The following is a 25,556-nucleotide window of genomic DNA, read 5'->3' as shown; positions in this document are numbered from 1 at the left end:
ACTGTTCCTCCTGAATCCGAGGTTCGACTATCCAACGGACCCTCCTCTCCAGAACCCCCGAATAGACTTTTCCAGGGAGGCTGAGGAGTGTGATTCCTCTGTAGTTTGAACACACCCTCCAGTCCCCTTTCTTAAAGAGGGGGACCACCACCCCGGTCTGCCAATCCAGAGGCACTGTCCCTGATGTCCATGCAATGTTGCAGAGACGTGTCAACCAAGACAGCCCTACAACATCCAGAGCCTTGAGGAACTCCGGGCGTATCTCATCCACCCCCAGGGCCCTGCCACCAAGGAGTTTTTTGACCACCTCGGTGACCTCAGTCCCAGAGATGGGGGAGCCCACCTCCAAGTCCCCAGGCTCTGCTTCCTCATTGGAAGGCATGTTAGTGGGATTGAGGAGGTCTTCGAAGTACTCCCCCCACCGACCCACAACGTCCCGAGTCGAGGTCAGCAGCGCACCATCCCCACCATATACAGTGTTGACACTGCACTGCTTCCCCCTCCTGAGACGCCGGATGGTGGACCAGAATCTCCTCGAAGCCGTCCGAAAGTCGTTCTCCATGGCCTCCCCAAACTCCTCCCATGCCCGAGTTTTTGCCTCAGCAACCACTGAAGCCGCATTCCTCTTGGCCTGCCGGTACCTATTAGCTGCCTCCAGAGTCCTACAGGACAAAAGGGACCGGTAGGACTCCTTCTTCAGCTTGACAGCATCCCTCACCACCGGTGTCCACCAACGGGTTCGGGGATTGCCGCCACGACAGGCACCGACCACCTTAAGGCCACAGCTCCGGTCAGCCGCCTCAACAATAGAGGCATGGAATATGGCCCATTCGGACTCAATGTCCCCCACCTCCCTCGGGATGTGGTCGAAGTTCTGCCGGAGGTGGGAGTTGAAGCTACTTCTTACAGGGGGCTCTGCCAGACGTTCCTAGCAGACCCTCACAACACGTTTGGGCCTACCAGGCCTGACCGGCATCCTCTCCCACCATCGAAGCCAACTCACCACCAGGTGGTGATCAGTTGACAGCTCCACCCCTCTCTTCACCCGAGTGTCCAAGACATGTGGCCGCAAGTCCAATGACACGACCACAAACTCGATCATCGAACTGAGGCCTAGGGTGTCCTGGTGCCAAGTGCTCATATGAACACCCCTATGCTTGAGCATGGTGTTCGTTATGGACAATCCATGACGAGCACAGAAGTCCAGTAACAAAACACCACTCGGGTTCAGATCGGGGGGGGGGCCATTCCTCCCAATCACGCCCTTCCAGGTTTCACTGTCATTGCCCACGTGAGCATTGAAGTCTCCCAGCAGTACGAGGGAGTCCCCAGAAGGTATGCCCTCTAGCACCCCCTCCAGGGACTCCAAAAAGGGTGGGTACTCCGAACTGCTGTTCGGTGCATACGCACAAACAACAGTTAGGACCCGTTCCCCCACCCGAAGGCAGAGGGAGGCTACCCTCTCATCCACCGGGGTAAACCCCAATGTATAGGCTCCAAGTCGGGGGGCAATAAGTATGCCCACACCCGCTCGGTGCCTTTCACCGGGGGCAACTCCAGAGTGGTACAGAGTCCAGCCAATCTCAAGGAGATTGGTTCCAGAGTCCAAGCTGTGCGTCAAGGTGAGCCCGACTATATCTAGCCGGAACCTCTCAACCCCGCGCACAAGCTCAGGCTCCTTCCCCTTCAGAGAGGTGACATTCCACGTCCCAAGAGCCAGCTTCTGTAGCCGAGGATCGGACCGCTAAGGTCCCTGCCTTCGGCCACCACCCAACTCACACTGCACCCGAACTCCTTGGCCCTTCCCATAGGTGGTGAGCCCATGGGAAGGGGGACCCACGTTGCCTCTTCGGGCTGTGCCCGGCCGAGCCCCATGGGTGCAAGTCCGGCCACCAGGCGCTCGCCATCGAGCCCCACCTCCAGGCCTGGCTCCAGAGGGGGGCCCCGGTGACCCGCGTCCGGGCAAGGGAAAACGCCGTCCAAAGTTTTTAGTCATCATAGGAGGTTGTTTTGAACCGCACTTTGTCTCATCCCTCACCTAGGACCAGTTTGCCTTGGGTGGCCCTACCAGGGGCATAAAGCCCCGGACAACAGAGCTCCTAGGATCATTGGGACACGCAAACCCCTCCACCACGATAAGGTGGCGGTTCGAGGAGGAGACATAATACACTTAATGTCAAAATTTTGTCATTAGTATAACATGAAAAATGTTTGTATCAGGTATGTGTTCAACATTTCTTGCCTCACATTTCTTGTCATCGTGCATTTATATAGATCGTTGTAGACAAAGAACACAATTTTTTACCCTGTACAATTCCAGGCACCTCACACCCAGACCAAGAGCCTTGAGCTTGGCGAACTTTTTGCCTGAGATGATCTGCGGCAGTGGTGGGATGGGATAGCAGGCTGCTTATTGCTTGTGCTGATTGACACATTTGCAAAACAAAAGACGCTAATGGAGAGGTACGAAGGAATTTAAGGTGGCCCAGGATTGTGAGTGTTAAATGAGGCAATTTCGTGCATGCTGGGCTTAGCTAAAATAGTGCTGGTGTTAACATTATTAACAGGACTTTTTACATGTTTACTTTTAAACATACAACTACTTTATCACTATATTGAGCAAAAGAGGCATCAAAACGCACTACAGAAGTCAATACTACATCGAACACTCCGATGACACAGACCCAGCTGCCAACATTGCCAGTTTTGGATGAGACCTGGTTGGACAACTTTGAGAACGAAGTGGTTGTTGCTGAAGAATGACGAGAGAATTTTCATTTGTCAAGGACAACACTGCTGTCTTAGAGTGGGCTGCTTTGCTCACACATCAAAAGAAAGACAACTGTAATGAGATTGCCTTTCAGTGTTTTCAGAATAGTTGCCTGCACACACTACTATTTAGCAGACAAGGAGAGATTACACAACTGCCTTTGGGTTCTCAAGACTGGTGGTTTCTAAAACAGTGTAGGAAACTATGTGAACAAACTGCAGTCTGCTTGGGCCCTGTGTACAGTGGTGTGAAAAACTATTTGCCCCCTTCCTGATTTCTTATTCTTTTGCATGTTTGTCACACAAAATGTTTCTGATCATCAAACACATTTAACCATTAGTCAAATATAACACAAGTAAACACAAAATGCAGTTTTTAAATGATGGTTTTTATTATTTAGGGAGAAAAAAAATCCAAACCTACATGGCCCTGTGTGAAAAAGTAATTGCCCCCTTGTTAAAAAATAACCTAACTGTGGTGTATCACACCTGAGTTCAATTTCCGTAGCCACCCCCAGGCCTGATTACTGCCACACCTGTTTCAATCAAGAAATCACTTAAATAGGAGCTGCCTGACACAGAGAAGTAGACCAAAAGCACCTCAAAAGCTAGACATCATGCCAGGATCCAAAGAAATTCAGGAACAAATGAGAACAGAAGTAATTGAGATCTATCAGTCTGGTAAAGGTTATAAAGCCATTTCTAAAGCTTTGGGACTCCAGCGAACCACAGTGAGAGCCATTATCCACAAATGGCAAAAACATGGAACAGTGGTGAACCTTCCCAGGAGTGGCCGGCCGACCAAAATTACCCCAAGAGCGCAGGGACGACTCATCCGAGAGGTCACAAAAGACCCCAGGACAACGTCTAAAGAATTGCAGGCCTCACTTGCCTCAATTAAGGTCAGTGTTCACGACTCCACCATAAGAAAGAGACAAAAACGGCCTGCATGGCAGATGTCCAAGACGCAAACCACTGTTAAGCAAAAAGAACATTAGGGCTCGTCTCAATTTTGCTAAGAAACATCTCAATGATTGCCAAGACTTTTGGGAAAATACCTTGTGGACTGATGAGACAAAAGTTGAACTTTTTGGAAGGCAAATGTCCCGTTACATCTGGCGTAAAAGGAACACAGCATTTCAGAAAAAGAACATCATACCAACAGTAAAATATGGTGGTGGTAGTGTGATGGTCTGGGGTTGTTTTGCTGCTTCAGGACCTGGAAGGCTTGCTGTGATAGATGGAATCATGAATTCTACTGTCTACCAAAAAATCCTGAAGGAGAATGTCCGGCCATCTGTTCGTCAACTCAAGCTGAAGCGATCTTTGGTGCTGCAACAGGACAATGACCCAAAACACACCAGCAAATCCACCTCTGAATGGCTGAAGAAAAACAAAATGAAGACTTTGGAGTGGCCTAGTCAAAGTCCTGACCTGAATCCAATTGAGATGCTATGGCATGACCTTAAAAAGGCGGTTCATGCTAGAAAACCCTCAAATAAAGCTGAATTACAACAATTTTGCAAAGATGAGTGGGCCAAAATTCTTCCAGAGCGCTGTAAATACTCATTGCAAGTTATCGCAAACGCTTGATTGCAGTTATTGCTGCTAAGGGTGGCCCAACCAGTTATTAGGTTCAGGGGGCAATTACTTTTTCACACAGGGCCATGTAGGTTTGGATTTTTTTTCTCCCTAAATAATAAAAACCACCATTTACAAACTGCATTTTGTGTTTACTTGTGTTATATTTGACTAATGGTTAAATGTGTTTGATGATCAGAAACATTTTGTGTGACAAACATGCAAAAGAATAAGAAATCAGGAAGGGGGCAAATAGTTTGTATATACTGTACAATTACCAGTCACTGCGGTCTGGGTTTTTCTTAGTTTTACAAACTTTATATTCAAGTGTGATACTGAGGAATAAGTCCACTATCAGTCCACACATACGATTCCCTATTACCTCAAAGCAGCATTGTTGTTAGCCTTTCTGAACCGTTAATAACTTTGTTTTCTGGCTTCTGATTGGCCAACATGGCATTATGGCCATATCGTCGCCTGTTGTTTTTGGCAGGCTCTTCAAAACAGATTTTTGTTTTTTCATGTGAATGGAGTTTTAAAAAAAAGAATGCGTGTCTCGACAGGATTGTTTTCCATTTCAAATAATACTTGGGTATCTGTGGATTACATATCAGTCGATACAAAAAATGTCTAACAGCACACTCAAAACTCAGAGGGAGAAATCCATACCCCTCAATTAATTTGTGTAAGAACTGACATGCACCATGAAGAGGACCATGCAGCTTACAAAGAAATAGACTGTCAGCAATTTTTGGTTCTACTTCAAGCACAGCATGTATCATGTAATGAACTGACAAGAACTGAACAGATGTTTTAAGCATCCACCCTGTTTATCCAGGTTAGGGTCCTGGTATAGCAGGAGCCTATCCCAGGAATCATCGGACAGACACAGGGTAGGAACAATCCTTGGACAAGTAATTTCCATCAAAGGACAAACACACACTCACAAACACTATATGGCCCATTTAACAATGCCAAGTTTAGTAAATTCAGTACAGTTGTTTTAACATAGGCAGAGTAGGCTGATATTCCTGCCTCACACTAGATTCTATATGGAGTCTGCATGTTCTCCCTGTGTATTTACGGATTGATTGGCATCAGTGTCAGTGAATTTACTAATTTCAAAAAATTGTCAGTTTTTTTTATAACCATATCAACAAGAGTGACTCATCATGCATTAAAAAATTGGTGATTGGTTTTGTGATGATATATTCTGCTCTATCACTTTTTTTTGATTGTGTATGCACAAGACACACCATGGAAAAGGTGGCCTGGCATTTTCAAAAATCTGAGGCCTTTATTAATATGATGTAGTTTAATTAGTTCAGTTCAGATGTGTTGAGTGAAAGTACAATAAAGGCCATATGTGCTTTTTTCAGTATGCTCCCACTCACTGTGTATATGGCTGTATCCATAATGTAAAATAACACAGAATGTAAAGGGTTTTGGGGGACTTGCTGTTTGTTTGAAATAACTCCATTCATGCAAGCAAACAAACAAACAAGATTAATTTTTGAAAGAAGCATGCAAAGGAAAATTAAAACCTATGTTAAACACAAAATTAGACTAGTTTAACACTAGAATCCCTGAAGCCTACAAAAAAAAAATCATAATCCCGGCCCACCTTAAATTCCTTCGCACATCCCCATCAGCGTCTTTTGATTTGTAAATGTGTCAATCAGCACAAACAGCAAGAAGCCTGCTATCCCATCCCCCCTCTTGCAGAGCTCAACTCGGGCAAAAAGTTCTCCCAGCACACACACATTCATACTTGAAAATCTCACTATTTGAAAACGCTATGCCATTTGAACTTTTTTTTTTCTTTCTCCCATCAGCATGATACTGGCATATCTAAACACTAGCGTGGCGAATTGCTCACGTACTAAAGTGACTATAGCAGCATTTGGGATTCCCATTGTACTCAGCCAAGCAGAGTTGCACTGCAGTGTAGCAGTCTATTAGCCAGCGAATGCACCGTGAAGAAGTTGTCTTCTGTTACGGTCCTACCTTTGTCCAGTCTGATAATGGTCATGGGACATCATATCTTTGATTGCCGGTACAACAAATACTGTAGTTCTGAGCAGAATCAACCACAGCACCAACTGTGGTCACCGCTGCTCTTGTGGAAAGAATGGAGATAAACACCATCAATTCAGAGAGGGAGAGGCAAGTTCATTGTACCATGTGAATGTCACTGAGAGAATAAAACTGCATAATAAAAAAGCTCTAACTATTACAAGTGGCCAAAATTTACACCGGGTGTTAAAGACTTAAATGTATTTTTTATTATGTTACAGTAATAATAATAGCAGCTCACTACTCAAAACATGCAGCGCCTGGTCTCGAACCAGCAACCTTTCGGATATAAAGCTGCAGCTCATACCTCTACACCATTCAGGAATATGTATTAGCTTTCTGTCAGTTGATATTTAAGCTTGGGTTTGTAACTCATTGATAGCAACATGTAAATTGAATAATTTTTTATTTATTTATTTTTTTAAACTTTGTTTATTCTCGAATAAAAGTGTATGTGTTTATTTGACATTTGGACTAAAGTCTTCACACATTAAATACCACACTTAAATACCTACACCACATTTCTGCTTTAGGTATGTGTTCAGCATTTTTTGCCTTACATTTCCTTTCATCCTACACTTACTTAGATCTTTGTAGACACGGAACATACATGAGATGCATGTATTCAAAATAACAATATACTGTATTATTTACCCTAAGTAACTCCAGGCACATAACATGCAGATGAGGAGCCTTGGCTTGAGCTGGGAGAACATTTTGCCTGAGTTGAGCTCCATCAATGGCATGGGTGGGGGGTAAATGGGACAGCAGACTGTTTGCTGCTTGTACTGATCAACACATTTACAAAACAAAAGATTCTGACGGAAGGTGCGAAGGAATTTAAGGTGGGCCGGAATTATAAGTTTTTTCATAGTCTTCAGGGATTCTAGTGTTAAATTAGAACAAGATTCTCAACAACAGTGCCCACAGTTACCAGTGCTTTTTATGCTAGTCATTGAGTTATTTGCAGTTCATCTTTGGAAGAAAGCAAAGATAAAGGGGTTGATTACAAGAGAAGAATTTAAACAGAAAATATCACTATATGCCACCCACATTCATCTCTGCCATTAGTCTTAAACATGTTAGGATCATTTCATAAGATTTCTATTTTCTGAATAAAAATGTGCTTTTCCCAGTGAATTCTGTTAGTATATCCTATTGGATTGGATAGCTGTTAATTCATAATATCTAGAGGTTAAATATTTGGGGATAACCAATTAAATATAAAGATCTTTTCCAATACAATTTTGAATGTACTGTGGGTACAGTCAAACAAGATGGTTGCAGATTGTCCACCCATCCACTCATCTTAGCAGGGAGAATTAATACTGTCAGAAAGAATTACTTCCCTAAACTGCTGTATCTATTCCAGAGTATCTCTATGTACATAAACAAATAATTCTTTAAGAATTTAGACTCAATTTTACCATAATTTGTCCAAAATTCAAAATGGTCTTGCATTTGAAAGGTGATTCTACAGAGGTCTAAAGCAGAAGGTGGCATGGCACTACCTAACTTTCAATTTTACTACTGGGCAGCAAAAATTAATCAATTCACTTTGAGGTTTAGTCAGCCTGGTCCGTAGTGGAAAGCAAATTTTGTTCTAAATCTTTCTTATGTACCCTGCTTTGCACTCCATTCAATACTAACTATCATCCATTTACCAGCAATCCAGTCATACACCAATTGCTTAAAATATGGAACCAATGCAGGATACATTTCAGGGTAGATAAGCTGTTCTTTTCTCCCATACTTGTTTATCACTTTCCTCCACTTTCTCAAATAAGCTCAGTGTTTAACTTGTGGACAACACTAGGGATTAAGACAGCTTGAGGTCTTTATATAGACAACACATTTGCATTTTATGAGCAGTTATACTCCAAATTTAACTTTCCAGTTACACGTTTTTCCCATATGCAAATTAGAAATTTTGTTTCAAGAAACCTTACTAAACTTACAGATCTCACACTCCTATCAGTCCCATGCCTAGTGAGCTAGTAATCACATTTCAACAATATATAAAAAATATTTCAAAGAATTTACCATCCAAAGATCCTAGGGAACAGTAGGAAGGGAACATTTTAAGCAGGTCTCAGAAGCAGAGTGGAAATTAGCCTAACATACAATAAACTGTAGTTCTAAACTAACTAAATGTACAAACCTTTTTTAAAAACCATGGCAAGAATTTATTAATATTATTTTAGAATAAGAATGCTAAGCCTGTGATCAAATCTAATGTAATTCATATTTGAAAAAGTTTTTTTTTTTTTTCTTTTTTCCACATGACTCCCTTTGTTTTGTTTTTCCTTTTTTCTACTTTGTGTTCATTTTGAAGTAAATTGTTGTATTTATGAAGTTACCATTTGTTTGATGAAGTAGTTTCCCATTGTAATGTTTTGGTTTTTGAAATAAAATGAAATTAAAAAAAATAATTTTCTTTGTTAAATTTTGAAAATCTTTTTTTCTTTAATCAGTGATTTTTTTGCAGAGTAGCTTTTAAAATTCAGAAGATTGTATAGCATGCTTCAAGGTATCTCGGTGTTTAGAAGGGTGAAATGATGATAGAGGACAAAAGCAGGCTGCTTGGGATGCCAAATGGGCATAAAAACCCAGATAAATACCAAACAAATGAACATAAAAACAACAAAACTCAAGGTGCATTTTTGTCAATAAGTCCTATGTAATTTCTGGCTTGTTTTAGCACAGAAGCCTGGTCAACATTAAATGAGATGCAATCCTCCAGAAGTGGTCTCATTTTAAATGCACAGCCCGGAAGGGGAGAGGTGGGGCTTCTTTTGTCTCTGCCCCCTTAAGGGGCGGTTTCTCAAAGCTGTGAGGGAAGAAGGGGGCTAGGCTAGACTGTTAGTGGCAGCCCCCCTTTTCATTCTGGAGTGGTATTTCTTATTTTAGGCAAACCTGGAAGATGACCCTCTGGCACACATGCATAACAAGTGAAAATTGTTAAACTTTCCTGACTAAGCTCCATTAAGAAAGAGACTATTAAATTTAAATAAACCCAGCAGCATTGTTTCATATGTACAGACAATGACAATAGATGCTTTCATGTTTTATGTGAATGTACCCCAAAAAAGTGCTTTGCAGTTGTTTATTAATATAATATAAAAAAAATCAGTTTTATTTTTCATTTCAGTTGTTACACCAGTTCATTCTTTTGTCATTACAAAATAAAGCCCTTGAAATGCTTATTTATTGTAATGTGTTCAACATTTGAAATCTGTGACAAACTGAACCACTTGAGATCTGTTCATTGTTTGCATTATTTATCTAATGTTAAATGTTTGTAAAAATGACATTTTCATGTGGTTTTGGTTATTTTGTAATAACTCGTTAATATTGTGTTTGCCGGTAACCTTGTTCACTGAATATTTTCCTGGAAATTCACGGTGCAAACAGTAATTTTTGTCCAAGTTCTCCCTGATGCTTTCTGAGGCCAGCATGACATTACAGAGCTGTAGCAGCAATGCAAAGAACTTTCATGCATGCTTACTGTGAGGTCATCCTCATCTGCTTCACACATGCATGATGTCAGGACCCTATCCAGCCAGATTTTTAACCACATGTGTTTTAAAAAACACAGAACACTTTTCATATTTTCATTTAAGGGGTACATTAACTTAGCCGATCATAATGAAAATATTATGAGTACTGCTACCAGATATATAACATTAATCCCTGTGCATGCACAGTTAGCTATGTGCTGCCTTTAGAAGTCAAAACAAACCTTAAGTGAGCCCCTGTGAAGAAATAATGTACAGTTGTGCTTGAAAGTTTGTGAACCCTTTAGAGTTTTCTATATTTCTGCATATATATGACCTAAAACATCATCAGATTTTCACTCAGGTCCTAAAAGTAGATAAAGAGAAACCAGTTAAACAAATGAGACAAAAAATATTATACTTTCATTTATTTATTAAGGAAAATGATCGAATATTACATATTTGTGAGTGGCAAAAGTATGTGAACCTTTGCTTTCAGTATCTGGTGTGACCCCCCTTTGCAGCAATAACTGCAACTAAACGTTTCCGGTAACTGTTGATCAGTCCTGCACACCGGCTTGGAGGAATTTTAGCCCATTCCGCCGTACAGAACAGCTTCAACTCTGGGATGTTGGTGGGTTTCCTCACATTAACTGCTCGCTTCAGGTCCTTCCACAACATTTCGATTGGATTAAGGTCAGGACTTTGACTTGGCCATTCCAAAACATTAACTTTATTCTTCTTTAACCATTCTTTGGTAGAACGACTTGTGTGCTTAGGGTCGTTGTCTTGCTGCATGACCCACCTTCTCTTGAGGTTCAGCTCATGGACAAATGTCCTGACATTTTCCTTTAGAATTCTCTGATATAATTCAGAATTCATTGTTCCATCAACGAAGGCAAGCCATCCTGGCCCAGATGCAGCAAAACAGGCCCAAACCATGATACTGCCACCACCATGTTTCACAGATGGAATAAGGTTCTTATGCTGGAATGCAGTGTTCTCCAAACATAACACTTTTCATTTAAACCAAAAAGTTCTGTTTTGGTCTCATCCGTCCACAAAACATTCTTCCAATAGCCTTCTGGTTTGTCCACGTGATCTTTAGCAAACTGCAGATGAGCAGCAATGTTTTTTTTGGAGAGCAGTGGCTTTCTCCTTGCAACCCTGTCATGTATACCATTGTTGTTCAGTGTTCTCCTGATGGTGGACTCATGAACATGAACATTAGCCAATGTGAGAGAGGCCTTCAGTTGCTTAGAAGTTACCCTGGAGTCCTTTGTGACCTCGCCGACTATTACACGCCTTGCTCTTGGAGTGATCTTTGTTGGTCGACCACTCCTGGGGAGGGTAACAATGGTCTTGAATTTCCTCCATTTGTACACAATCTGTCTGACTGTGGATTGGTGGAATCCAAACTCTTTAGAGATGGTTTTGTAACCTTTTCCAGCTTGATGAGCATCAACAGCTCTTTTTCTGAGGTCCTCAGAAATCTCCTTTGTTTGTGCCATGATACACTTCCACAAGCATGTGTTGTGAAGAGCAGACTTTGATAGATCCTTGTTCTCTAAATAACACAGGGTGCCCACTCACACCTGATTATCATCCTATTGATTGAAAACACCTGACTCTAATTTCACCTTCAAACTAACTGCTAATCCTAGAGGTTCACATACTTTTGCCACTCACAAATATGTAATATTCGATCATTTTCGTCAATAAATAAATGACCAAGTATAATATGTGTCTCATTTGTTTAACTGGTTTTTCTTTATCTACTTTTAGGGCTTGAGTGAAAATCTGATGATGTTTTAGGTCATATTTATGCAGAAATCTAGAAAATTCTAAAGGGTTCACAAACTTTCAAGCACAACTGTAAGATTTACTATGTGAACCACCAGTGGACTTATAGCTTCCCAAACCCCATACACAACAGACACAGAGCCCAGTCTTGCCTGGGTGCAAACATTAATGAATTCATTTATTTTAAGTGAGGAAGTGCTTTTCGTTTGCTGTCCACTACACAGCACAGTACAGTACAAAGCACCAATACACTGTTGCTTTCTTCCTTCTCTCTGCCACCACTCCTCCTCCAGCAAGCTTGGTCCACCTCCTCGAGCTGTGGCAGCTGGCCCCTTTTATAGAGCACCTGGAAGTGTGCCAGGTGTTCTGCGATCTCCTTCCAGCCTTTTCCATGCGCCGCAGAAGGGTTGAGCTTCCATGCTTCAAACCTGTGGCACTGTAGCACACCAGGGGTGCTGCCCTCTGTCATCCCAAGAACTATAAATGCACTCAATCAGTCCATCAAGTGCTCCTTGTAGAACTGTTTGTACTTAGAAGCACAATTACCTGACTGTAAACTTGCGATACAGTTATAATATTGCACAACCTGAGCCACTTTATAAAACGCGTATTTACATATGATGACAATATTTTTCAAATGAAGTGCAGCAAAATGTTTATTACATTATACAGATGAAATTTTAACATAATTTAAATAATCTATATTGCTAATAATTAAACATGTACGGTCACTGTGTCGCAGCGCTAGCAACGAGTTGGCGCCCCGTTCAGGGATTGTTCCTGCCTCGTGGTGTATGTTTACTAGGGCTGGCGCGACACTGGATGGATAGACAGATAGAATAATCAAACATGTACTACAAAGATGTTTCCGTGTTCCTTAAAAGTTTTGAAGAATCGGCATTCTAAGCTTACAGATGGCTTGACATGTATTAGAGAGCGGATTGTGTGTCGATTGTGTACTTTGAGAAAGAAAAGGAAGGACAGGAATTGGGGGTTAGTACGTTTGAGAGAGACAGCACTGCTGCAATAAATTATTTCATCGAAGGTCGCGCACAGTGCAGAAAGTATCTTGCGCGAGGCAGGAACAATCTCTGGACACTGAGCCACCGTGTTCCCATGTTTAATACAAGCTTTAATTCATGAAAATGATATCAAGTATACATTTCAGGATGTTGGAGAGTGGTGGCAGGTGCGTTACTTTTCACACTGACCGGGATTATGTAGCGGAAGAACGTGGAAGTTGGTGTACACATAGATTTATGCATCTGCATTTTGTGTTTGTACACACATTTCCGCTTTTGTCCGTATCCCATGTTTTAGTGTGAATTCTACGCATGCTGTTATGCATGAGGCCCCTGGTCTTCCTTTGTCATTCGGATCTAGAGTAGCTATTACTAAAATAAACATTGTTACTTACCTTAAATGTTTTTGTATTACACTCTTCCTTCCACCATATTAAATATTGTTAAAATGTTTTATCTTTGTTTTCTTATTTCACATGCCATAAAAACATTTAAGTGTTTCACCATGATTTGTGGCAGATTACAGGATGTGTTGTCTTTGCCAAATTTAGAATTGCATTATTTAGCCTTCATTTTGCATCCAGTCTTGAACTGTTTAGCTCCTCTGGCAAACCTCCTTCGTGGCTAACAATTACACTCTCATGTAAATTCTTTGGTGCCTGCATCATTAAGTTTCATGTGCATTACATAACATACATGTCATAAAATGGGGAAACTTCTAGGATCTTGCTTAATATGGCATACACACACCCCTATCTTTAATAAACATTTCCCTATGCGTTGGTGCCCATCCATTTTCTTTTCCACCCTTGGCCTATCAAGATATTGCAACTCTTTGGGCCTTTTTAGTCTTTGATATCCAATTTTCCTTTCCCCTCCACTTACTTTTTCTTTTATGTTCAACTTAAATCCCTCCTTCAAGTGTGCAGTATGATTCTGTCCTTTTCCTTTTTCTTCATTTTTTTTTCTATAATTTTAAAATTTAACATCCATTTTTCTGAAACTTTTGTCAGCTCTATATTGTCACCATTTACAGCAGATCTTACTGACCCCTGCTTACTTATTCTGCTTCATTCTCTAAAAATTGTAATCTTTAAAATGTTCACTTTAGTTTTGTTCATTGCGTTTATTTTACCCCTTATAAGCGTTCTGCCATGATTCTAGTCGGGGATCTCTCTTCCCAAGCAAAAATTCCGGGCATCTTTTAATAAATGTTTTGGCATTGTTTCCTGGTCTTTGTATTTTGATCCTCTATCACTGGCTTTGTTTCTGCTGTTCTTTTCATCACTACCCTAACTCTTCCCTCCAAAGCTTTCTGTTATGGGACTGCTGTACTCTTTACCTTAACTTCCAGCATGATCAAAGACAGCACTACTCTCTCACATACAATCCACTGACTGGCTTTTCTTCACATTTTTTGAAATGTTCCTTTTTGATCATCTTGTTCTTGACAGTTCAGTAGCAAGAATTAACAAGTCATCTCAATCCAGTACTGCAGTTTTGGAAATTGTGGTTTAGCTATGCCAGAGCTGGGTAATTTGTGGTCATTATAAGTACCATATTCAAAATGTTTTAGAATTTGGGGATCTATTATGTGAATTGGACAGAAAAGAGAGTGGGATGCTTGCTTTATATTCATTACTTTTTATAATATCTCAAAGTTATGTTATATGTGCTTCTCTTTGTCAAATTTTCAATAATCATTTGATCACTCAAAAACAAAAATTACCTTGTGGTTTCCTTGCTGTAATCTGGACTTGTCTGCCTTTAGAATGTGTGTTTTTATCCGACTTGTTCCTACTTCATGCCCAGTGTTAACCTTGCATTCACAGGAAAATAAGCATTTGACATGCTGAGACTTTTTTTTACTGATTATAGTTCAGGAACCAGTTAGGTTGTGAGAGTGTAATTCACGTGATAGTTGAGTGTTATCAACATACAATTGAAAAAGAAAATTATTTTCTAATTTTACATCTTGTAATGCAAATAGAAACAGAAAAAATGTATTGATCTGAACACTAAACCTAGAAGGATAGTGTCAACAGACTTCTGTATATTTAAAATATATATTAAGAAGCTTGGCAACTGATTTAATTGTTGGTTGCAGTTTAACTGCATACAAACAATTTTGTAGTACTTTTTTAATTCTCTGAAAAATATTTTGTTCTCTTATTTTAGTTTTTATTCATGTGTTTGGATAAACTTGAACAGACTTGTACAGGATATTAAAATTAATTTTCTGAAGTAAGTTGGTGTTATTTTCCCAGAGATTTAGGGAATTCGGTAGTATTTTGCTCACAATTTAACTTTTTAACAGTTAATTTTTTTGGTTTTACAATCTAATCAAGACTAACACAAAAAAGACCTATTGTTAATTATTTTAATTAGTTAGGTCTACTTATTTTCTTTATCTCACACTCCTTTTCTTTTTTTCCCCACAGGTAATCAAACTGGCGGTCCAACAGGGCCAGTAATGAACATTCCTCCTCCATCTGGGGGACTTTTAGGAGCAAGACCAGGAATGATACCCCTTCAAAGGCCTCCTGGAGTACCTCCACCCCACTTGCAAAGATTTCCAATTCTTCCACCTCGTCCAAATGTTCCAATGCCTCCACAGATGATGCAAAGAGGGCCCCCACCAGGACCAGGTGGTTTTGGAATGCCTCCTCCGCATACAGTTCGTGCTCCTTTCTCTCCCCACGGTCCTTTCGTCAGGCAAGGTGGTCCTGGAGCTCCAGCTGGTTCCAGAGGTCCTGAAGGGCCAGAAGAGAGGGATGCTAGGCAGTTTAGAAATGATAGGCAGAGTTTTGGTCATGGAAGAGATCGAGACCAGGAACGCTTTGCTAGGCGGTCTTTTAGTGGAAGTGGCCGTGGTGAGCCTGATGGTCGTGATCGATACAGTAACCGCCATGATGACTATGAACGTCCAGTTGGTGGACGTGACAGAAGGGACTGGGGAAGAAGCCCAGAGCATGACAGACATAGAGACTTTGAGGACAGAAATAAAGTGTCTAGCAGTTATAGAGACAGAGATCGAATTTCTAGAGACCGTGAATCCTGTAGAGACAGAGTTGATAGTCATGTAAAGGATAAATCAGAATTGGATAATAGTGATAAAACTGAGAAATATGGTCATGCCAATAATAAAGAACCACCCACAGACTCTGGTAAAGAAAGTATTAAGTCAGAATCTGAGACAGCAAAGGTTTGTGATATGCCTGTTGATCCAAAGTCTGAGCCTAATTTATCAACAGAAGAAATAAGAAACACAGAACAGGCACAGTGACTGCCAAATGGTTTTGAAGGCAGTTATATAGTCCTGTTCCACTGATATACAGTTTCCTGCCTCTGAGCTTGAATGTTGTTGAAATAATTTAAGCTGTATATTTTGCTTGTGCTACCTTCCAACTCTTTATAGATCTGGGGAACTTTGTAAGCATTTGTTTACATCTCCTCCTGTGTTCCAAACAAAAAGTTCAAGTTAACTTCAAATAAAACACCCTTTTGCTGTATTTTTTTTAACTTTAAATGTTTACAAACCATAGGATATGATCAGTTTCTATAATTTTTAAATTAAGAAAATAAATCTCCACCAACATATGAGCTTTAGGAATTTGTTTTTAATAAACTATTTTCGTAACAAACTTAGTGTGTCACATTATTCCTATGAAACTGGTATTTAAAACTTAGTGTAAACTGAGGTTGTATTTAAACCGTTTTTACCCAGTGTTCTATGTAAACTTTACTTTTTCTTTAACAAACAGCATTTTTAATATTTAAAAAATTGCAGATTATAAATAAAAAATAGTTAATGCAAAGAAGGATTTAAGGCAGCTGTTTTCTTCTAATATACTAGACTTTGTAATGAAATGTTTTGTTTATGTAAAAATGTAAATTTGAAAAAAAAAATCTTTTCAGAACCTTTGAGATGTACTTCATTTTATGTAAACTACTGTGCATAGTTTGTTGATTAGACTTAGAATCTTATAAACTAAACAATATTACTTTGAGAGGCAGAATCGCTTTATCTAGTTGTATTGTAACTTTTAACCATGTTCACAGCACACTTTCACTCCACATTTACATGTCAGATACTTTATGTTGTAAATTAATGCAACTTGCAGATTATAAAATAAAGGGCTACTAATACAATCCAGATACTATCTCGTTAAGGCAAAACAAAAAAAATATTAGAATGCATTTTTATATGTTAATGATACTCCATCTCAGTTCTCCCATCTTTATGGAGTTGTTTAGTGTCAACTTGCATTACCACATGTTTTCCTTTAGCTTGGAGTCTACCTTAGTTTGAAGATCATGATTTAAAGGTGCTTGACATATGTTGTAATTGTTTGGTTTTGTCTTTTTTTTGGTCATATTAGTTTACCAAATGAATACATAAAAAGCTTGCTAGACATACTTGTTATTTATGTAATGTATTGTTAAAACCTTCATGTAATGTAAGTAGTATTCAAGTTAGTCATCTGTGTATTTTTTTTATAGTTGGGCCAGAATAACCACTCAGAACACCACAAACACATTTTTATGTATTTGGCATGTTAGACCTGAAGCCGGACTTCTACAAAACAATTAATTATTTATGAAATTGTTCTCTGGATTGCTGTTATAAAATACCGAAAATCAAGTTCATGTTTTCCTTGGGATCTTTGAATGCCAATGTTAACTTGTTTAAGTTTTGTTTTATTGGCCATGAATTTTACCTTAGTTAAGTCCTTCGTGATTTCTGTTTCAGTTGTTACATTAGTTGTGACATCGAGGAGTGGCTGTCTGCTAGGCAATTTATTCTGTCACCACCCATAGCTAAAATTTCTTTTTTGGATCTAGCCATACATACATTTCCTATAGTAAGTCAGTGTGTGGAAGGCCTTTCCTGAAGGTACTTCCAAAATCATCTCCTCTTCCCCTTAAAAACAACTGTAATGAAACCTGATTTTCACCAAACTGAATGGTTGGATTCCACATCCTATGTGAGCTGAACTATGTATCATAATGAAGTTACACACTAGTTGTAAAATGGCAAATAGTTTACTTGAATTTTATGTTTGTTGAAATATACTTCACTTAAAAATAAAGTTCAAGACAAAGGATTAACAACATAAATTGATTTTCAGTTTCAGATCTAGTACAGCCCCCTGTTCATACATATAGAAGTGGCTAAATTATAGGGATTTTGTCAAATTTTATATTAATACATATTTACACTTAAAAGCATATGTTTAATTTTGATTTATCACCTTGGTGACAGACATTGCATAGTATGATGCTAATCATATATATGAAGAGTGGAACATAAATTATTTCTTTAATATTCAGAAATCTGGAAATATTCTTTTAAACTTTCAACCTAGTAAAATGAAGAGAATATGGAATACAGTTTAAATGTAAGTACAAAATTAAAACAAGTATTTTGAGCCCTGGACTTTCTTGACATTAGCTGAACTAGGAGAACTGCATTTCTGTTGGACATTTTCTTAAATTACAAGTTTATGGATGGATTACCTGATCTGTAGTTAATTAGGTTTTTACTCAGTTATGTCAGTCATTAAATCTTTTCCACAGCTTAGCTTATCTCTTGAGTACATTTTCCAAGCTTATGACAAACCCTTTGACCCTGAACTGGGTTATTCAGTCTTTGTCATAAGTTGAACTAAGGAGTTTTTGTGTTGTACAAAAAGTGAGAGAAAAAAATTAGTTGAATGTACTTTTTCACTTTATTTCATTTTAAATTTTACAGTAGAATAAAATTACAATATTATATTACAAAATCAATATCTGTGTGCAAGACTGACTAATAATTGAATTTTAAACCACAAAGTTATTGGTCAAATTCCTTTCACTTAATCATTGTGAAACCCTGAGTAACTCAATTAACCTTAATGGGCTTCTCATTAAAAAGGTATTTAAACATTTGCCATCTTTTAACATTTCAATTCTTATTTTAAAGTATCAGCCAGTTATAAAATAATAATAAACATGTCCTGGCTGACATGTCCCAAAACATCCACCCCTTCTCCCCACCCACATGCAAAGTACAGATTAGAAAGCAGTACTGTAAGCAAAAATTGATTAAAAAAATACATAGATGTAATGTTTTACAACAACTGGACAGATTGCTGTTGCATAAAGTTCCCCCACATTTTTGGTTTTACCACCACTGAAGGTAGTGCTCATAGTTCTTCAGATTATGAATAGTACTCAGCAATGCAATTAAGCCCAATGTGTCTGAATACACAATGAAGAAAGGTGCTACAACCTTATTGGTGAAATAAATGTTAATATTAGGAATCTACCAGTAGTGTCAGGCACATGGGGAAAGTCTAAACAATTAGCTGGTGGCTAGTAAAATCTCTCACAGGTGGAATTTTAGCCTGTACTCTGACTCTACAGATGTGTGTCAGTTGTAGATTTTTTTCAGTATTATTAATTTATTTCTAACACAAATGTATATGGGGTGATAACTTGGAAGAATTGCTTTCCTTTAGTTCTCATTGACTGTTAAGTAAGATATGTTCCTTGCAGCTTTTAGGAAGTGTAAACTTTACCTTTATAGGGATGTAGGGGATGACCTTGGAAGATGAAGTGTAGTACAGTGAAAAAACTTGCAGAGTTATGGTGAAAGGAATCATCTTATGGTGAATGTAGTTAAAGTGTCTTCCTTATGTCAGTCTGTAAACATTTATCCACTTTGCTTATTGCTAAGCAAATTGCTGGATGTTTTAATGAAGGCTGAAATTTGTGATTTTCTTGTATGAATATACAGTAGTATAAAGTATTGATATATTCAAAATGTAATCTGCATTAGTGTCATGTTTTTCTTGATTTTCTAAACCTGAAAATTTTTTCAGCCATGACAGTAGCTCCTATAAAAAAGATAATAAGATATCCTCTTCTTTCTTCATGGTACCCAGGTAGTCACATTTTAAGAGACCTGTAATTCTCATCGGAATTCCAGTTTAATTTGTATTGCATTCTTGTTAATACATCCAACAAGCCCGTTAGCACACAAATACACAGGATATACACACATAGCATAATACAGTATCCATGTTAATCTTGCAGTCTGTAGATAATATATACTGTACGTGTCTATTGTATTTGTGTTGTTTTTTGATTTTGAGAAAAAAACTTTGAAAGCCTGCTGCAGTGCTTGGGTAATAACACACTTAAGGATTTCTAGACACATTTATTGAATTACTAGAGATATTTTTGTTGCATTTTGTCTAAACATTTGACTGGATTTGTTTTAGGTTTTTGAGATTCACTAAATTTCAGACCATTTAGTGTATGGTATTATGTAGTTGTCAATGTATGTATTAAGAAAAAACTATTAGACTAATTTTCCATCCTTTCTTAGTAGTACAGATTTTATAATGTATTTAATGTTATAAATTCTAAGTGCATTTTTCAGTATTAGAATTTGACATGACTTAAGGTAATTTATGGTAGACAAATGCTTCCACACTATTTGCAGTGTAAGTCACATCTTAGAGACCAGAGTTGGTAATTTGTGCGTATTATTTTTCTGAATGCTAACCTTTTTCTTTATATTGTTGATGGGTAACTTTACATGGGGATGGGATTTAAATATGGCCTTATTTGTGTCCATCCAAAGCTTTCCAAAGAGAAGCACATGAGAGGTATGGAGTGAATCATAAACCCACTGTTTCTGTAAAGGTACATGTTACAAACATTTTCACTAAAAATAGAAGTAAAGCACCAATATCCATATTGGAATGGTTCGTCTGTATTGTCTGTAACAGTGCCACAAAAATTATAGCTTGAACCAAAAGTACTGTAGCTTCGTAACTCATCAACTGCAGTGGATAGAACATACTATTTTAAATAAAGAAGCAGTTACATTGTCTTATGTATTTTACAGAATTTTTTTTTTTCCCTTTGATTTTTTTGTAAAACCTCTCTGGTGTTGATATTCTGTACTGGATTCTGAAAGAAATGTCAGTATCAAGGATGAGCCCTATTAATACAAACAAATTAAGGGGATATCAGTTTGTGTCATGTTAGAAAAGAAGAAAGTAAATGAGAAACTCATTTAGGTTGGGAGCATATGCATAGACTATTTTTAGCACAAACATAAAACATTGTGTTATGTACATTAATGTATACACAAGATAGTTATAAAAGAACCTTAAAGCAGCATTAAAAACCACCATTCCACCCTTTTTTAGGGGTGTGTTAACAGAAATTTTAATTTTTACTTATGTTTTCTTATCTTGGAAAGCACCTGTGGGTGAATGATTTTTCAGTGTGGATAGTTAGTGGCACAACAAAAGCAACTGTTACAAAACATACAGTATAGGTGACAGATATGTGCAGCTAGTCACCCCATATTGGAGTTAGTTTTATTTACTGAAAGTAAATTTTTTAAAATAATATAAATTTTATATATGTATATGTAGAGTAACAAAACAGACAAATTAAGGAGAAACTATTTGTACACACAATTGAATTAGAATCCAGAAACCCATGTAAATAAATGTTACATGTACTGTGTAGTCCTTCACAACAAGTCTGAAAGAGGTTCTGTGCATTGACTAATGAAAGTGTCAATTAAGCTGGACATGCCATATCTTAATTTATCAAAAATTTAAAGTTTATGTCCGGTTATAATTACAAATGTTGATGGTTTTGGTAGATACCAGCATAACGTATTTGTACAGTATAATAAAAATATTAATGATTATGTGTTCAGATTTACCTCTGTCGAAACACTTCTTAATAGTCTGCAACTCAAATGGAATCAATAGCAGGTTTTTTTTCTGTTTGTTACAATTTACACAGCACTCCAGGTTATATCCTTAAAGGAGTGGGCTCACTTATTTCATGCAGATCACAAGCAAGGCAACACACAAACTACTTCGAGATATTAATCCACAATTGCAAAATGACATTTCCCATTTTCTTTTGTGACATATTTTATGTTTAAAATTATTCAATTCACAAACTCTTCAAAAGCAGCTGAAATGTCATAATTATACACAAAACCTAAAGCCAATAACATTTTAACATGAAAGGGGCATATTGTTTTTCTGAGTTTACTCTAAATTAAATTCCAACAGTTATCCACCATAGGAAATGCCCAAGATGGAAAGACATTTGTCACTGTGCTCATTTTGTCAACATGCTGGATATTTACTTGTTCATTACTTTAAATGTAAACATGAAGATGTGTATAATAAAATTTACTTGTCCATAGTTGTATAGCAGAATGATAAAATATTCGTACGGCATTTTTAAAGCCAGGCTGTTTGCAATATAAAATCTGCTTCAGTTGTCATGGTTAATAAATGAACAGTAAACATATACATTTCCAGTTATTTGATTTGAATTTCCTTATCTAAGACCTTCAAAAATGAGCTGCAGGAATAGGCATTTGCAAACAGGATACAATTTCACTTTTCAATCAGCATTGACTTGATAGTAAAAATCTAAGCAGTTAACATCCAAACTGTTAAGAATTTAGTAGGAATGTGGCTTCTGTGTGCAATGATATTTGTGGTTTAGACTGATTTTGCCTTCATTACACTCACTGCCTGCTTCATGCACATTCTGAGGGATTTTCTTTTCGGCAAACCTACTGCACAATGTACATATAGTCTTATATTTTGAGTTTTAAATATGCCTAATTTTATGTCACTTTATCCTAAGCACCTTTTACTGCTTCATTTGACAGTTAAACACCATGGGTCAGTCTGAAATATGTTGTTGTTTAGGCAATTTGGGGTGTATAATGTTAATAGTGTATTATCTGTATATTCAAGATAATGTTCATAGTCAATTGTAAAAGAAAGCACTCAGTTAAACAGGGTTGGGTACATTGTGGAAGTCTTTGTGATTTTTACTTCAACACAAAAATGCCATTTTAAGCAGTACTGTTCACAAATTCAGGATTATTTTCAGAATGTTCTTGTGATTCTCATTAATACTAACAACACTTAATGCTTGTAGCACTAAAATTTAGAAACCATCTTCATGGCAGCATTAGCAAAGGAGAACGATTTGGTTCTAGCAGCAACCCTGAGAATATTAAAAACAGTTTTAATTGAAGCCAGACTAAAATGTTCCAGTAAGATGTTTGATTTTAAGATAAAGAACAATTGGTTTATATTTTTTCTTAGTATTGAAACAGTTTTAATTGAAGCTAGACTAAAATGTTCCAGAAAGATGTTTGATTTTAAGATAAGAAAAAATTGGTTTATATTTTTTCTTAGTATTGTGATATAAATAGTACATCTAAAATCAGTCTATAATTCCTAAGAACTTTTAATGTTGATCTCATTTAATTATTGAAAAAGTAAATTTAGGAAGATTCTAATATACTGTACGTTAGGATCAGTAAAGTTGTTGTAGTTATTTTCAAAATGGTCTGGATTTTTCTAAAATCTACTTAGAACTGGTTTTAAAAGGTAGATGTTTGAGTTTCTTTTAAATTCATCATAGAATTTCCTTTGATGTACTAAGATTGGCAGTGTAAGCAGCAACATCATGTGGCTCAGAATCCAGGAGAAAACTGTAGGTACCTGTATTGCCTTTACTGCTGCTGGGAGAAGCTTCCTAAAATTGTATTGGCCAGATTCAGAAAGCTGATGTTTTGATATTATATTATTATTATTATTATGGTGACTTATTATGTATGTGATGTACTATTCTCAATTTTTTACCACGTTTAGCTTATATTAATGAGTATTTTATCACATCAGTCAATCATTCTACATACATTTCCTGGTGTTTAAGAGCGATATGATAAGAAAGCATTTTTACAAATGATACAATTCTGTGTCAGTTAAGGTGGCTTATAGTTTAAGAAGGTAGTGTGGAGAACTGAGGTACAGTTAGGTCCATAAATATTGGACAGAGACAACTTTTTTCTAATTTTGGTTCTGTACATTACCACAGTGAATTTTAAATGAAACAACTCAGATGCAGTTGAAGTGCAGACTTTCAGCTTTAATTCAGTGGGGTGAACAAAACGATTGCATAAAAATGTGAGGCAACTAAAGCATTTTTTAACACAATCCCTTCATTTCAGGGGCTCAAAAGTAATTGGACAAATTAAATAACTGGAAATGTTCATTTCTAATACTTGGTTGAAAACCCTTTGCTGGCAATGACAGCCTGAAGTCTTGAACTCATGGACATCACCAGATGCTGGGTTTCCTCCTTTTTAATGCTCTGCCAGGCCTTTACTGCAGCGGCTTTCAGTTGCTGTTTGTGTGTGGGCCTTTCTGTCTGAAGTTTAGTCTTCAACAAGTGAAATGCATGCTCAATTGGGTTAAGATCAGGTGACTGACTTGGCCATTCAAGAATTTTCCACTTCTTTGCTTTAATAAACTCCTGGGTTGCTTTGGCGGTATGTTTTGGGTCATTGTCCATCTGTATCATGAAATGCCGCCCAATCAATTTGACTGCATTTAGCTGAATTTGAGCAGACAGTTTGTCTCTGAACACCTCAGAATTCATTGGTATGCTTTGGATAATGAGCTGTACCACGCCTTCTCCATACTTTTTTCTTGTCGTCATTCTGGTAGAGGTTGATCTTGGTTTCATCTGTCCAAAGAATGTTTTTCCAGAACTCTGCTGGCTTTTTTCGATGTTCTTTAGCAAAGTCCAATCTAGTCTTTCTGTTCTTGAGGCTTATTAGTGGCTTGCACCTTGCAGTGCACCCTCTGTATTTACTTTCATGCAGTCTTCTCTTTATGGTAGACTTGGATATCAATACGCCTACCCCCTGGAGAGTGTTGTTCACTTGGTTGGCATGCTCTTCACTATGGAAATGATTCTGCGATCATCCACCACTGTTGTCTTGTGTGGACGTCCAGGTCTTTTTGCGTTGCTGAGTTCACCAGTGCTTGCTTTTATTCTCAGGATGTACCAAACTGTAGATTTTGCCACTCGTAATATTGTAGCAATTTCTCGGATGGGTTTTTTCTGTTTTCACAGCTTAAGGATGGCTTCTTTCACCTGCATGGAGAGCTCCTTTGACCGCATGTTGTCTGTTCACAGCAAAATCTTCCACATGGAAGCACCACACCTCAAATCAACTCCAGGCCTTTTATCTGCTTAATTGATAATGACATAACGACGGACTTACCCACACCTGCCCATGAAAATAGCCTTTGAGTCAATTGTCCAATTACTTTTGAGCCCCTGAAATGAAGGGATTGTGTTAAAAAATGCTTTAGTTGCCTCACATTTTTATGCAATCGTTCACCCCACTGAATTAAAGTTGAAAGTCTGCACTTCAACTGCATCTGAGTTGTTTCATTTAAAATTCATTGTGGTGATGTACAGAACCAAAATTAGAAAAAAGTTGTCTCTGTCCAAATATTTATGGACCTAACTGTACATAAATTTGAACAGAGTCTCGTCCTGAAATAAACTAAAATTCAAAATTCATATAGATTGCACAATACTGAGAGCAGAGCTCTTCGAATAATTTAAAGGAAGTGATATAAAAGACCCTGAGGCTTTCAGCACCATGGAAATGTATTGCTGCTGTAGAAATGTAACATTGAAGAATGATTCTGACTTACTTTAATATCTACACTTCTGAAAAATTGTGGTAAATGACAGAAAGCATGTGTTTTTGAAGCAGATATATAGAAAATATGTTAAATTGAATGAAAACTTAAAAAAAAAATCCCAATGAACTGCTAAGTTTATTACTAAGACTAGAATTCAATCAGAATTATCAAGTACAAAATGTATATACAGTATACATACATACAAATATATATACACACTTTAGAGCTCATTGTAGATACACGTT

General features: G+C 37.8%; 1 protein-coding gene across 2 annotated transcripts in view; it reads left to right on the top strand.

Annotated features, from left to right (window-relative positions):
* Positions 1-16,392, top strand: part of LOC114650326 (SR-related and CTD-associated factor 4-like) — a 381,518-nt gene extending 365,126 nt beyond the window's left edge. For both annotated transcript variants that reach the window (XM_051925744.1, XM_051925743.1), the window contains one exon: positions 15,190-16,392. In XM_051925744.1, coding sequence (XP_051781704.1) covers positions 15,190-16,034 — 845 coding nt within the window. In that variant the 3' untranslated portion in view covers positions 16,035-16,392. The remainder of the gene's footprint in view (positions 1-15,189) is intronic.
* The last annotated feature ends 9,164 nt before the right edge of the window (positions 16,393-25,556 follow it).

Source organism: Erpetoichthys calabaricus, chromosome 4, assembly GCF_900747795.2.
Source record: "Erpetoichthys calabaricus chromosome 4, fErpCal1.3, whole genome shotgun sequence".
In the NCBI taxonomy this organism is placed as follows: Eukaryota; Metazoa; Chordata; class Cladistia; order Polypteriformes; family Polypteridae; genus Erpetoichthys; species Erpetoichthys calabaricus.
Note: the sequence above shows the minus strand (reverse complement) of the source record. Positions and strands in the feature narration are given on the sequence as shown.